General features: G+C 37.7%; 2 protein-coding genes across 5 annotated transcripts in view; both read left to right on the top strand.

Annotated features, from left to right (window-relative positions):
• Ranbp3l (RAN binding protein 3 like) overlaps positions 1-2,436 on the top strand; it is a 43,588-nt gene extending 41,152 nt beyond the window's left edge. The window contains exon 15 of one of the 2 annotated variants that reach the window (XM_070041036.1): positions 934-2,436. In XM_070041036.1, coding sequence (XP_069897137.1) covers positions 934-977 — 44 coding nt within the window. In that variant the 3' untranslated portion in view covers positions 978-2,436. The remainder of the gene's footprint in view (positions 1-933) is intronic. The other variant, XM_070041037.1, reaches the window with a different exon arrangement.
• A 4,893-nt stretch (positions 2,437-7,329) lies between these two features.
• The window catches only part of Nadk2 (NAD kinase 2, mitochondrial), a 43,169-nt gene continuing 34,720 nt past the window's right edge, over positions 7,330-15,778 (top strand). The window contains exon 1 of one of the 3 annotated variants that reach the window (XM_070041035.1): positions 7,330-7,851. In XM_070041035.1, the coding sequence (XP_069897136.1) occupies positions 7,558-7,851 (294 nt within the window). In that variant the 5' untranslated portion in view covers positions 7,330-7,557. The remainder of the gene's footprint in view (positions 7,852-15,778) is intronic. The other 2 variants (XM_070041033.1, XM_070041034.1) reach the window with 2 other exon arrangements.

Below are 15,778 nucleotides of genomic sequence, written 5' to 3'. Positions count from 1 at the left end.
TCCTCCAGGTCTCAGCCTCCTGAATAACTAGGATTACAAATGTGTAATGTACAGATGCCTAGCTATTATTTTAAAATCTTAATAATACATAATTTAAGAATTTATAAAGAACATGTATAAAACTGGATGAAATGGCTAGTGCTGTGGCTCATGTGGCAGGGAATCTTATCAAGTGAGTTCAATTCTCAACACCTATAGAAGAAAGAACTGCATGAAATGTGGCCTGTTCTGCAATATATGCAAATGTATTCTGCAGTATATGCAGAAACAACCATTAGCATGGTTGATTCAGTGAGCTAGAGAACTAAGGAAGTATGATTGTTTTGCTACCTTTAACAAATCTATTCAGAAAATGGTTTCTTGTCTCTGAAACATATACAATGAAAAAATAAAATTGTCTTTTATACTATGCTTATATTTTCAACAATAAAATAGAGTCTATCAGAAAATGAATTGTTACTCATTAAAAATATCAGTAAGGTATAGGAATTAAATGTAAAAATACTCAGCAACCAATGAGACATGTTTTTGAAATTTATATTCTGTTCTATTCTGTTGTTGGAAATGGACATGGATTGATATGCAGCAATCTTAATGTAAAGCAATGGAGTTGATACAAAGCAAAGTCCAATCATATGACTTCTTCCCGTGCAATTTCCCCTTTTCAAGATAGTATCTTTTTCCATTTGCAAGCAAATGCCATCATGTTATGGGAGCTATAAAAGTCTAATTGTTTGGACTTTGTTGTCCATGAACTAAGGAATGTTTTAATTATCTGAAAATATCATGTTTAACGCAATTAGCAGTATTTGCATATACATTCAATATCTTTCATTTTCTCACCAGTAAGCCAATCACGTTCCATTGTATCTGATATTAAATCTCCTCTAAATATATTATTGTGTAACAAAGTATTTTAAATTTATGTCACAGATCCTTCTAGATGGACCCACAGACAGTCAGTTGCCTGTTTATGAATACTGCCTACGATACACATGACAATGTCTACACAAAGATTGGTTACCCTACAGAAATGTCAATCGATCCTAACTAATTGAGAAGACCCTATTCATTCCTTGGAGAGTTTTTAGAGTAAAGCTTAAGGAATATAATTTGTTGCAATAAAAATTTTCTCTTATGTGCTACATCTTGATTATGACAGAATTTAAAAAATGGACCTCAGAAGTTCAAAATGCATCATTTCTTGAAAAAATAAAAACCTCAGACTAGGATTTTATAACGAATGTGAATTTCATCACATTGATGGATGTAATACTTAAAATTATAAATTTCTGGATTTGATAAATAACCAAATAAAATATTTTTTGTAATACATTGGTCAAAACAAGTAATTTAGTTAATATTCAGTCATTTGTTTAAACTTAAATTGCATGACTTCATTAAATCATGTTCATCATCTGAGAAATTTATATATATTCACTTAGCCTTTTGAATACTATTAAATGTACTTACATATTCAAGTGTGAATGCCTTTACAAAAGTATCTGCTCTTGGATTTGCATCCATTGCATTGTATATATTCATGACTGCTGGTTAATACATAAAAGTTGTTGAATGAATAGACAAATATGGCATTATGTATGAAAAATTAAGTATATAAAAGCCAAATATGTTTTTCCTTTGCTTTATGTAATTAATTTGTCATTAATATTCTAGTAGGTGTGGTTATGGAAGGACCTTTTGAAAATAAGTTTATCATATATTGCCAAAAGAGTCTTTTTCTTAAATTCCATTACTGTGATATGCACAGTAAATTTTACAGCAGAATTTTGATGCTCTTTTTTGAGATCTGCTTCAGAGATACTTTATGAATTATGTGAAAATTTAGCCTCCATACTTATGAACAAATTTCACTTTCAATCTGATCAATCATCCTATTGCTTCAAAATGACTTTTTGGTTTTTTTTGGTCATGAGGCTTGAACTCTGGGCCTGGGCGCTGTCTCTGAACTCTTTAGCTCAAGGCAAGTACTCTACCACTTGAGTTGCAGCACCACTTCCAGATTTCTGGTGGTTGATTGGAGATAAGAATCTCACAGGCTTTCCTGCCTGGCCTGGATTTGAATCACAATCCTCATATCTCAGCTTCCTCATATCTCAGTAGCTAGGATTTATAGGCATGAGCCACCATCACCTGGCCAAAATGTTTTTTGTTGAATCTCTAAGATTTCACAAATCAGGAGATAGAGATTCACTATTCCAAAATGATTTCTGAAAAATTCTTGTACAATGGCAACTTAGTTGGAATCAGGGTAATCACTTCACAAAGTGGTACTTTGAAGAAAATATTCATTTGGAAGCTTACATATGAATATGTATTTTAAAAGATACATTCTTTTATTATATTTACTAGTAATAAAAGCAAGTATATACATTCATTTATTAAGTTAACCATTACCTAATATCTGAAATTCTTATTTAGCATATGAAATTAAATTAATTCTTTTAAACTATGACTTAGTTAATATGTGTATTGTTTAAAGTTTTGCTTCTCCATATAAGTGAATAGTTAAAATTTACTATAAGTTAGCTACTTAGGAAGGTCTAATCATTCTTCCACAAAAATCATAGAGTGCATAAAAATCCTTTGCTTATATATAAATTCTAGCTCAGAAAATGAGGATAGAAGAAAAGTTAATGTGAGAGAAGAAGAAAGAAATAGCAGAGAGAAAAAGAAAAAAGCTTTATCATGAGGGGGAAGATACAAATAATTTTTACCCTAAACTGAAAGTCTTCTTTCCCCTTTTCTCTCTCTTCTCAACCCATGCCTCTTGTCAAAGGAGTGATCCTGATGAAGTCTATCTCAGTGGAAAATTTTCACTAGAAACAACACAGACAGGGAGAAATTTGAAGAAGATACGATAATACTGGTTTTCTTCTGAGATCTTAGCAGTGTGGGAAGGCTGTGAATGTACTGTAATTGTTTATGTGACACAGAGGACAGGGATCTTGATCTTCCTGACATATCCATTCTTGTCCTCATTCTTGTCCATTGGGTAGAAATAAGCATTTTTTAAAAAAAATCGAAGTTGAATTAATTCTAAGACTTTCTTTGGCCTTATTTTTAATGTATCAAAGGATAAAATATATTATCTAATTTATGATCTATGTAGAAATGCCTATGAGAACAAATTTAAATAGGGTTAGAATACCAGGAAAGCAGTAAAAATTTCTAGATTTTGGAGAATATTCTTTCAATCATTTTGATAATTGAAAGGTTTTATGGTTTTTCATTGTATTCTTCATCTAGCCTTCCTTTTGGGTTTTTTATGTCCTTTGTCTCATTTCCTTCTCTTTCATCTGAACATATTTCATATGTTCTCTTTCATGAGAAGAGATCAATTGTACAATTACATTCATTTTCATAAGTTACTGAATTATGTGATCTCAAACCCTGTATTTTAGATTTTCATAGAAGTTTCTTTAAATTAATGTTTACTTAATAATTCCCCAAATATATTAGATGCATACCTATAGTATACCTAATTAAATATACCTAATAATACCATACTAACATAATCTGCAGCTCTTCTTTTTCAACAGAATTTTACTCTTATTTTATTTAACTTAACTATGGACTATTAAAACATTTTCTCTTAAATTTTTTTGTATCCATTATTAGTAAAGCAGTAGGATTCTTTTGTTCCCAGGAGAAAATATAACATACAAACCTTAGAATATGTGAATGTCATTTAAAAAAAAGGTAGAGGGCATGGGTTTAGAAATTTTGAAGAATGCATTTTCAGGCCTCTGTAAATCTTCAAATTGTGAATATTATAGTGTCACACACAATTTCCAATAAAACGCTGAGAACAGTAAGTTTGCTTTAGATGTAGTGATCATAATAGCTAATTCACTAGCAAATGTACTAGCTTCACAATAGATAAAGTTAGGAATTCAAAAACATTACTTTTTACATTTAGTTGAGAATTTAAGTACATGAAAGCCAGAAATGATTTTATTTATATTTTCTTCCTTCCTTTTTTTCCTTCCCTTCTTTTTATTTCTTTCCTTTTCTTTCTTTGCTTGCTTTCCTTTTTTTTATGCAATGGTCAAGTTCTACCTACAATACTACCACACAGATTAACTTTTGACATCAGACCTTGAACACTGAAATACATGAACATGTTTTAAATTTCTAAGATGATATATGCAAATTGTGCTACTGGAGGAATTCATGAACTGACTGTTCAATCTTTAATCTACTAGATGAGATACTTTTCTAGCAAGTACATTACTAAAATTTCTTAATTTCTACCCATCTAGTGGACATAAAATATTATTTTATTATGACCTTAATTTGTGTTTTTCTGATGTTCAAGAAGGTTGAGTATGGACTGAGAAGGTGGCTCAATGGTAGAGTGCTTGCCTTGCATGCATGAGGCCCTGGGTTCCTCAGCACCACATAAGCAGAAAAAGCCAGAAGTGGTGCTGTGGCTCAAGTGGTAGAGCATTAGCCTTGAGCTGAAGAGCTGAGGGACAGTGCCCAAGGCCCAGAGTTCAGGCCTTATGACCAGCAAAAAAAAAAAAAAAAAAAAAAAGGTTGAGTATCTTTTCAGATACTTATTTACTGTTTTCTTTTAAGAAATTTATTTTCATGATTCTGCAAAGATAACTGTACCATTTTCTCCTTTTATTGATTCATAAAGGATAAAAGGCAGGTTCCTATATATGGACAAAGCAATTTCCATGGCATTTTTTCCCATCTACCTTTTTTGTCTTACCTTTCATTACCTTTCTTATCTTTCATTGCCTACCTCTCTCTATATTCTCTAGGAATTCAGAATTGTTATTTTGTTGCCATTATGCTTTTGCTTATGATATTTTCTTCTGCATAATTCCTTTTCCAGTTTTGGTGATATTGATTACAAAGTCGACTCTTAGCTTAGGACATTTGTAGAAAGCTTCTTAACTCTTCTGAGGCTGAATTAAGGCCTCGAAGTCCTTCAAAGTCCTATAAAACCATATAGACATTAGGTTCCTCAAGGGCTAGAGAACTAATAAAAAGACTATCACTTATCTCTAGCACCTGGCAGGGTGCCTGGCCCAAATACAACTTGATATTCACTGATGTGTTTGTTGTATGTGCAAAGATCAAGAGCCATTATCTGATAGGAAGCTAGAAATAAGAATTTTAAGCGCAGGAGAAAGACAGAAAATAAAGCTGTTGGTTCCCGAAGTCATGAAAAGTCATGAAAAGAGAAAGGGCTAATATTTTAGGCAATATTTAGATGAAGTGGGTGCAGAAAAGTTAAGCAACTGTTCAAGGTTCACAAAGCTAATCAATTCTAAAGCTGGGATTTGAATCAAGGTCTTTCTAATTTCAAGGCCCAGGTTATTTTCATTACTCAACAGTGGATGAGATCATGCAGAAGAGTGAGTGGAGGGAAGGCTGCAGCAAGTGAGTGAAAGACAGAAAAGACAGGAGTTAGATACTGCAGATAGGCTCAGAAAGAACTCAAAATAGCAGCAAAGAGCTATAAACAACACTGTTAGGAATTGGTTTCAGGAAAACGCAGTAAAAATTTCAGAAAGGAATGGTAGCAATTGCCAGTGCTCAAGACAGATCAAATGGTTGAGAAATGTCTTCTAAGTTTCAATCAGATCATTTGGTAACATTGGAAATAGAATTCAAGGTACACATGAGAAGACAACTTAATGAAGCAATTCTTGCAAGTAAGTGGAGAAGGGATCCAATGTAAGGGTAGGCAAAGGGATATCCATTACAGATGGGGAGATACATATTGTAATATACATTGTGTCTTGCATTTGTAACTAGAAATCGTAGAGAACCAAAAACTGTTATTATCTGTGAACTAGGCAGAGGCCTAAAATTTATATACACACCAAGGTAAGAGTTTTCTCTATTCATTTATTTTTCTGTCAAATGGGTCAACATTCTCCCAGTTATCCTAGTTTCAAATCTGTGTCATTTGTAATGTCTACTTTCCTAATATGTAATGAATCATGAAGTGTGACCCTTGGGAATGTCCAAGTTACCTCCCACAGGAGAGAGTGGTCAAGTCCTAGTCAAAAGCAAAAAACAAAACAAAACAAAACAAAAAACACAACAAACAACAGATAAAACTGTATACCAACCTAATGCACCACCTGCCACACAGTAGACATTCAAAAGTACAGTGAATTAATGAATGTATGATGGTGACGATTGCTAGATAAAAATGACAAGTTCGCTGAATCAACTGAGCTTAGTGGAACCTTGTTACCACTCTAGTTCGACCTTGTTTTGTAGAGGCATCTGAGCAAGACGAAGTAATCTGCCCAAAAGTCCAAAAGCTGCTTACTAGTAATGCCAGGAGTGGGAAAAAAGAGATGCCTAGACTAGGAACAGGAGGAATTAAACACTCGAATGTGCATTGCCATTTGATTTTTCTCCTCCTATTTTCTTTTCCTTCTAATCGCATTACTCTTTTCTTGGCCTAGGTCCTTATCACTGTAATTATTCCATCAGCTTCCCACGATCTCCCTTTCTCTTCTTCCCTCCAGTCTACCGATATTCCAAAGCCAGATCAATAGTTGCCAAACACCGCTTTCCGGACTGCCAATAGGATAAAGTCCAAAACACTGACACTATTAACTCTTTATTTGCCCTATCTAGTTTGCTAAACTTTTCCCCATCTAGGCATCCATTATCTTTCAAGGTCCTTAGAGGCTGCAACTGTGTCCTTCTGGGATGATGGCTCTTGGTGGTCAGATAGGCAGGTAAGAGGGTCCCACGCTGAGCTTGGTTTAATCTGTTGTCTTAATATTGCTAATGCCTTCTGTCAGGTAGACCTGGCATCCTCATTTTGTAGTAGGCCCAGTGAGCTAAACAAGTTGGTCTTGAGTCACTTCCTCAGCCCCTGCCATTCCTGCAAGCCCTTGTTAAAATGCACGAACAAAGTGCACGCGATTGTTTCCTGGAAAATATCGAAAGAAACCCACGGAGCGAGAAGCAATGGGCACTAGCTTTCCCGCCAGGCTCTCAAAACCCCTCCCACAGCCCCTGGGCCAACTCAGACCGGTTCCAGCTGGTTTTCTGGAGGCAGCTCGAATACCAAATGGCATTCCAGTCCTCGCCCCGGCGATAGCCAATCCCCATAGCTCCTGGGGCTCCGAAATCGCAACGGCCTCTGATTGGTGGACAGAGTTAGCCCGGGGGCGGGCGAAGAGCTCTCACGAAGCCACTAGTGGAAGGAGTGATTGGGCCCTGGCGTAGCGGCCACTGCGCAAGCGCCAATGGAAACGCATAAACAAACAAACCAACCCCACCATCCCGAGGCCTCTCGCTCTTCCCCGCCCCCTTGCTCCTGGCGTGGGGCTCCCCGCCTCCCCAGCGCCCCCGCTTTCCCCGGCCGCGTCCACGTCTGGGCACGTCCCCTTCGCGGCTCGGGCCACGCACGTCCCCGCACCTCACCTCCGTGCGCCAGGCGCGAAGTTAAAGGCCCGGGCGGCCCGGGCAGTGCAGGCGGCGCCCACCCCCGGCGGCGCGGAGCCCAGGCCGGCGCTGCAGACCGCGGCCGCTGCCCGGCCGAGTATGACTTGCTACCGGGGCTTCCTCCTAGGCAGCTGTCGGCGCGTGGCGGGCGGCCGGGCGGCGCTGCGGGGTTCGGGCGCGGGAGGCCCCGGCTCGCGGCCGCGGCTGGGCGGAGACGGCGGCCGGCGGCACCTGGGGCACGGGCAGCCGCGCGAGCTGGCGGGCTGTGGCAGCCGCGCGGACGGCGGCTTCCGCCCCTCGCGGGTGGTGGTGGTGGCCAAGACCACCCGCTACGAGTTCGAGCAGCAGCGCTACCGCTACGCGGAGCTCTCGGAGGAGGACCTCAAGCAGCTGGTGGGTCCCGGCGGGGGCCGGGGGGCGAGGGAGGGCGCCCCGGCGTCCAGGCTCTGGGCCCCCATTTGCTCCCGGACCCGACTGGGGTGCCTGCACCCCCTAAAGCACGACCTCTGGGGCGACCCCAGTTCCCGGGGCCCCCCAGGATCCCACTTGCTGACCTCCCTGCCCCTGGCCTCTCCTGCAGACCACCCTCCCCCTTCTCGCGCGTGGGGGGTTTTGGTGGCGTTGGGCAGCGTCAGGTCAGGTCTCCGTCCAGTAATGGACGCCCCGAATCTGCCTTCGATGGGCGAAAAGAGTGGCCTGGAGGTCCCCACCGACTGTCGGGGGGGCACTTGGGGGCTCCCTCGGGCCTTCGCCCCTGGTCGGGACCGGCATGTCCAGCCCCGCAGGAGGAAGGCGAGTGGGTGGTGGGAGGTCTGCGTGCGGAGAGAACTACGGGGGGGGGGGGGGGGAGGAAGGGCGCTGCAGAAAATGGAGCGTAGCAGCCACGGACACACCCCCCCTTTACTCTGCGGGACCCGAGGCCTGGGCCCTCCTGAGTCTGCCTTTGCCCAGCTGGAATGTGGGCGCCCTAGGAGGGTCTTGCGGTTGGTGTCAAAGCACGTGCGGCTTTGGTGCCAGGGAGAGCGAGGGAGGAAGTTGGATTTGCATCTTTGTAAGCTAGAAAGGTCCTATAACGGTAAGTGACTGGAGAAGGTGTGAAATACGCCCTCGGGACCAGCAGCTCCACTGTGGACTAGGTGTGTTCATTAGTATTTTGGAGAGAAGCATATAAATCCAAGGGAGATTGGAACCCCGAATTTGATCAGCTCTCCTCCTCCTTTATTGACCTTTTTGATTTCATATCCCTATTCAACTATCATTAAGACATGGAGAATAATCGAGGTTGCCAGGCACTGTATTACCTAGAAAAACCAGCATTGGATACTTTATTGTTGACACTGTACTCATAGTGTGTGGAATTAGTTGCATGTAACCATTACTTTTTAATTCTTTGTAAACTTCAGCATAGTCGTTTTGTAGATAATGTCAAAATGAAATTTTAAATCTTGGCTTCAAGGGAGCCCAAGTAGAAGTCCAAGTGCCAATTTCCCTTTTCTTTTCCTGAGTATTTGAAAAACATTTGTGGGATTTAGAGAAAATCAACAGTTTGGACTGGAGATTAGAGTAGTTGAATTTGTGTTGGACTGTGAAATTGGGAATGAGGGAATGTTAAGGTCAGATGAAAGTACTGGTTTCTATTTTGGGAAAGGGGTGTGTCCTTTGGTTTATTCTCCTCTAATTTTTCAAGACCCACCTTTTAGAAATTGTCACATGCCATTTAAAGAAAATGTTCTTCATACAGTTTCACTGAAGACTCCCACAATTTCAAGTAGCACATCAGGAAAATAGAAAAAAAAAAACGAATGAAACAGTACACTGAGTTTGGCGTGTTCAGAGTGGGGATCAGAGGTCAGGAGAGCTCTAAGCTGTGGTTCTGTGTTGTTAATTTCCTATGTGGTTTTCAACTTCTCTGGGTGTCATTGCCAACGAAGACAATACTTTTTTTTATAGTACTGTCAGCTTTTCAGTTAGTTCAGTAAGCGAACGTTAGGATTGGATTAGATTGTCTCCAAAGTCCTTTTTAATACTGGCATTTTGAAATTTTGAAGGCCTCAGGAAAATCGGTGGCATCTGAATGAGAATTAACTCTTGGACCTCTGAACTAGACTGCAGCTAATAAAAACTTAAAATGTAGGGAAAGTCAATAATTGTGTAAAAGTCAAATTACCTAATGTACCCTGAGTACAGAAATCTCTTAATAGGTAAATATTTGTCCCTAATGTTCTTAGAATAAGAAAGCTTTGAAGTTTACCTGCAAGACTGTGCAGGCAGTTTTGCAATTACCTGGCAGTGGAATAGGTTTTGTTGTAGATAATCTTACAGATGTACTGAATTAGGTCACTATCGATAGGAATTATTATCATTATCATTATTATTATTATCAGGCAGTATTGGGATTTGAATTTAGGGTTTTGCAATTCTTTTTCTTTTTCTAAAAATCATTTGAGCTATATCCTAGCTCTATTTTGCTTCAGTTATTTTACTGATAGGGCCTTTCCCTTTTTGCCTCAGGGCTGGCCTTCCACAGTATTTTTCCTGTTACTCAGGCTGTTAATTGGGATGGAGTTCCTGAATTAGAAATTGTTGGTCTGGACTAGAATTGTTAACTCTTCTTATTTTAACTTTTCTGCTTTTCCTGAGTAGCTGTGATTACAGGTGTGAACCACCATGTCTAGCCTTTGTTTTATGATTATGTTAAGCCAGTACTTGCAATGATGTATACAGTATTAAGATACTGCCTGGACTAGTGATCAGGTACACATCAGAGAATACTGGGCCTTGTGTAATAGAAATGGCATGAACATTAATGTTGTTTGTTATATTGTTAGGGTAGAATATACTAAAATGTGTCTTATCATGTGCATTGAAATAAAAGTAAATGGCTAAAGCAGGGAATCCTAGCTACTCAGGAGGCTGAGATCTGAGGATCTTAGTTTGAAGCCACCTTGCGCCAGAAAGTCCTTTAGACTCTTTTCTGCAATAAACCATCAAATAAGCCTGAAATGGAGCTGTGGCTCAAGTGGTAGAGTGCTAGTCTTGACACACACACACACACACACACACACACACACACACACACACACACACACACACACACACACACACACACACACACACACACACACACACACACACACACACACACACACACACACACACACACACACACACACACACGACACACAAGTAAATGGCCAAGTATTGCTTGAGCCTTCCTGCACCTTAGCTGTGATAACCTGGCTTTGCACCAAAGCATTCTGTTTTCTTGTGGTGCTTTTTGATGCAAAGCACATCGCTTTTAAGATATGTCTTAAGATACCAATAAAGATGAAGGCCAGAGTGCCAGTATAGTTTTATATTCTGACATATTATGCTTTTTTTTTATTATTTTGTAGAAGTGTAAGGAAGTCGAGTAGCCTTTTAGTTGATAAAGCATGTGCAAAATAGAATTACGTCCTTCAGCCTAGGTCAAAGTTTTGACTTTCACTTACTCTTTCAACTAATTACATTGCTTTATTTTTAACTTTTTAAAATTCTTTATTCTTAATTCTTTTTTATTTCTTAACTTTTTCCTCATTGATCCGTGATTTTTCTTTTGAATAGTGGATTTTTAGCTAAGGATTTTACCTTCAAGTTTCATGACCTTGCAAAGACTAATAAAGCTATTATTACAGTTTACATAGGAGATACAGATGTTGGCAGAGGTGGAACTTTAATCATGATCCATGACAGTCACAAATTAGGGCTTTATGTGAAACAAAACTTGATTTGAAAAAGATTTTGATACCAGAGAAATACACTATTTGTTGAAGAGTTTTTATTTGTCTTTTAATATGTATTAGATACAAAACATTTATTTTCCACCCTCCTTTACTCCATCCTAGTCTCTTAACTTCAGAAGCTACCCTCTGTAATGGTTTCCCCATTTCTGTCTTAGGGTTAAAAATCATAATGAGATAAAATAATTATACCTAACAACGCCTCTATTATTGGCTTACATTATTCCTGTCTATTGCCATCTTAAGTGATTTGGGAAGTGTTGTACCTTGGTTTTGTTTTTCTTTTGTTTCCTAATGAAGATGGTGTGGCTTAGCTCTTAAGCAGGTAATACCTTTCTGCCACCTGGTTTGAGCAGTAAGTATATTGTGCACAGTGTGGGTAGTTATCAAATTAAAGAATGTGATCTGGAGCTCTCCTGTGCCCTTCTAACTGAACTTCGCTCCTTTCAGATCTTCCAGGTGCAGGCTCCAGAGTGATCTATCTAAAAACAAACATCTAGCCTCTTGATTCCTCTACTTAGAACTTCCTAAATATTCCTCATAATCTTCTATCAGTAGCATATTAAAGTAGTTTAAAAATGTAAATGATTCAGAAATTTATTCAATAAAAAATTGTATAATGAAAATCAGTTTCTTGTGTTTCTTGAATAATCCATATTCATAAATTGAAGCAGTGAAATATTCTTTGTCTTTATCTCATCCTGTTTTTGTTCATTGATAACATACTGTTCTGTACTTTTTTTCTTTCCACTTCACAGTGTTTGTTATTCTTTTTAAATAGTATATGTGTCTTATTACATGTGTGTATGTATCTTAACACTTAAGTTATTCACTAATTCTGTGTCAATCAATCTATAAGACAAATGACCTAAAAGACACACATAATTGCTTAGAGAATTGCCCAGTTGTCTCTTAGAGTTTGTTTGCTTTTACCATCTTGAATGAGAGTTCCTGGTTTTACAAAACATTTAAAAATTTTAAGTGCCTGACAACTTGAAAATTTGAAATAATATTTCAAGGTAATTTAATTTGCATCTCTTAGGATCTTCATAGTTGCAGTCCTCTTGCTTTGCGGACAGTCCTCCATCTTGTTCCTGTTCTTCCTTAGAGATGGGCTCAGCTGTTCTGTTAGGACTGCTTGATAACCTTGTTGTGGCCCTGACTTCCTCTGCCAGTCAAGGTTGTGTTACAGTCTCCGTATATATTCCATAATACTTACCTATGATTATTTCTTCTGTGGACTAGAGATTTGGAGGCAAATATTCCCTGTCATCCTCCCCATACTCATAGCCCTACTTAATAAGGTGGTGCAGTGTTTCTGTATTGTTTAAGATGATATTTAGATCCCCTGGCCTAGGGACTAGCTTTCTTCTAGATGAAGACCTTAGGCTGAACGTTTCAGTAATTCAGGTTTCTTAGTAGGCCTTTCAGTTTAGATATCTTTAAGGAACATGAATGCAAGCAAAAGATGATTAGTATTTGACCATGTCTTTTACTTTTAGTGGGTCAGAGGGGGAGAGAAAGTATTTTAAATTCTGTAGAACACAACTTGGAAAATAGAGCCTTATGGTCTCTTCCACAAAGGCTTACAAGTAGATTTACAAAGAAAAGATTATCTAGCAGTTCAAGTGCCACAATTGACAAAAACTGTTAAGTGAGAACTCTCTTTTTTTCACCTTCTGATGTGTATAGCTTTACCATGGTGGGGTGGGGGTGTTAAAAAACTCAGTATGTGGTCGACCATGAAATAATATATAGAATAATTTTTATTGTAATTACTCTTTGAATTTTTAAGTATATGAAAAAAGTGCAAGAGTTTATTGATGTAAACTAGTTGGTATGTTAGCTAGTAAGTTGTATGTTTGCTTTGTTTTATTATCAGTGAACTTTGTAACATGTAATGGAAATGTGTGGTTTCAAAAGATTTTTCAGATGTGCCAGTTATTTCATATCTTAAGAAAATTATTACATGTATGTTTTTTTCTTTATAATCACTAAGGAAAAAATGAAATGACTTGATGTATATCATGTGGGAAATTAGATTAACCTTTGTAAGATATTTCCATTTTATTATAGACTTGAAACAATATTCATCTGGTCACGCCAAAAAAGGCTGCTTTACTAAGATTAACTACAATAACTATTTAGTGTATTTAACTCTGTATGGTTTCTTTAAATTAAGGGCACTATGGTGCTGTTATAGCCTTTAGAATACTATTATTGATCTTGAAATATATTTCGGTTCATATATATTAATGCATTTTACTTTTGTGTAGCATTCTGCTATTTGGACAATTAGATTGTTTTCCTAGTTCAAAGGAAAAGCACGTAGAAAAAATATATTTTCTCTAGCATTGAATAAATGCTTGAACCTCTATATTTTTGTCAGCAGTTGGTAAATTTTACCATTTTTGCCAATATAATAGAAATGAAATTAGATCTTTACTTTTAGGATATTTGAAGTGTTTCAGAATGCAGAAGAATTTTTCCTGGTGTCAGTATCTCATGCCTGTAATCCTAGCTACTCAGTAGCTCGAGATCTGAAACAATACAAGGAAGACAAGTGAAGGTTATCTTACAGTTGACAAAAAGTCAAATTTTTCTGTGATCTACACTCAGAAATATCGAGACTCAGTACTTAATATTTAAAATAAAAGATAACTGGAGAACATTTTAGCCTTAATATGTATAGTGTGTTTTTCATTTAATAGAAATGCTGGCTGTAATTGTAACCAGCTTACAAGGCATTGTAAGGACAGTTTGAAAATCATTACTCAGGAGTAAATATTTTGAGGCCGTACAAGTGCTTTGTGGCTCAAAGTGGTAGAGTGCTATCCTTAAGTGCAAAAACTCAGGGACACTGCCCAGGCTCTGAGTTTAAGCCCCACAAAACGAAACAAAACAAAAAAGAATAAAAGATGACAACTGGGTTTATCCTGTTGAATAAGGCCCTGGTGCTAGTATTAACAGGCAAAAATACATATTTATGTATATATACATAAATACATACATATCAGGTGAGCACATTTGAAGGAGGAAAGTACAGTCAAGTTTAGATCCTCTCACAGGCACCAGGCTGACCTGTCGGTAATTTAAAGTAAGGCACTTGAATATTTCAGTTGAAGCTCAAGCGAGGCTTGAGGGCCAGCATAGGTTTCAGAGTTACTTGCTCATGCTTGGTAGATAAGAAAGGCCTTGATGGAACTCTGAGCAATGACAATGTGCAAGGCTGGAAGTAAATAATTAACATCAACAAAAAATACAGAGAAATGGAAGACTGGAGAAAGGAAGGCAAGGTCTTCGAGAAGGAGTAGGTAGACGAGAAATGCTCCAAGGCAAATATCATCTATATCTGAAGGAATCTCTAGGAGTCAGTGCTCTAGGTCTGATCATGAGAAGTGAATAGATGACTGGTGAATAGTTGACTTTCTGGCTGTTACTTCAGTACTACTAACTCTTTTAAGGCAATTTTGAGAAATATTTTATTTACTTTATTCCATTTAAGCATGCTTAAATTATGACTAGTAAGTTTACATAGCAGACTGTCATAATCTCAGATGTTTGTGCATTTCTTTTCAAGTTGTATTTTCAGAAGACAGCTTCCATGGAAATCTTACAAAGTACGAAATAGTAACACTCAACTGACTGGTAAAACAAGTTGTAAGAATTTGTAATGGTAATAAATTCAATGTGGGCCAAGTAAAATGTAATAAATGTTGTAAACTATTTAGAGAATAGACTATCACCTGATCTTAAAATGTAAGTCTTTCATAGTAGAGAGTACATTCTTCCTTTCATACTGTTTTCACTTTAGGGCTATGTAGTAAGGAGAGATGTTGGCTTTTGGCAGTATTTGTAAGTGAAACTTTCGGTTATACTGTGGGTGATTTTTTTTTTTTTTAGATTCACCTGTTTTCTCTGTGTTCTATTGAATAATCTATTTTTGTAGTGAAGAGAATTAACACGTTTTTGAAAAAAAGCTTAATATTTAATGTAGAACACTGTAAATTGAAAATGCATTCTAAGTTTCTCTAACTTTTAATTTGTAAAACATTTTATAAGAATTTGTGTGTGGGCTGTAGGAGTGGCTCAAGTGGTAGATTCAAACCCTAGTACTGCACCAAAAAGGTGTGTATACATAAATAATACATATGTGCGTATACATGTATATACGGATATAGACATATATGCACATATCTATATATAATGTGTGTGGGCTTTTTTGATTAAGGTATGCTTTTAGATGTTTAATGTCATGTTATTTTCAGGGACAGATTTTTACCAGCTTTTGTAAACTATACAAACATGAGGACCAGTTAAATAATGGTATAGGACTTTTTAATTGATGCCATTTAAGTGATTTTCATACATAACTTCATCTCTTACCTTTCTGGCGAGTCTTTGTTAATGAAGTCCAGTCATCCAATAAGCCAGAGCTCTGACAAAATAACATAAAACCTTTATGCTCTAAATAAATGTTTGCCATAAGTTATTAGAATAAATTTGAGTGGGAATAAGAATTTATGAAGTGACCTTTTCTT

The sequence above is a fragment of the Dipodomys merriami genome, unplaced genomic scaffold, assembly GCF_024711535.1.
Source record: "Dipodomys merriami isolate MVZ:Mamm:240054 unplaced genomic scaffold, mDipMer1.0.p SCAF_30, whole genome shotgun sequence".
Taxonomy (NCBI): domain Eukaryota; kingdom Metazoa; phylum Chordata; class Mammalia; order Rodentia; family Heteromyidae; genus Dipodomys; species Dipodomys merriami.
This window is presented reverse-complemented; position numbering and strand designations above follow the sequence as displayed.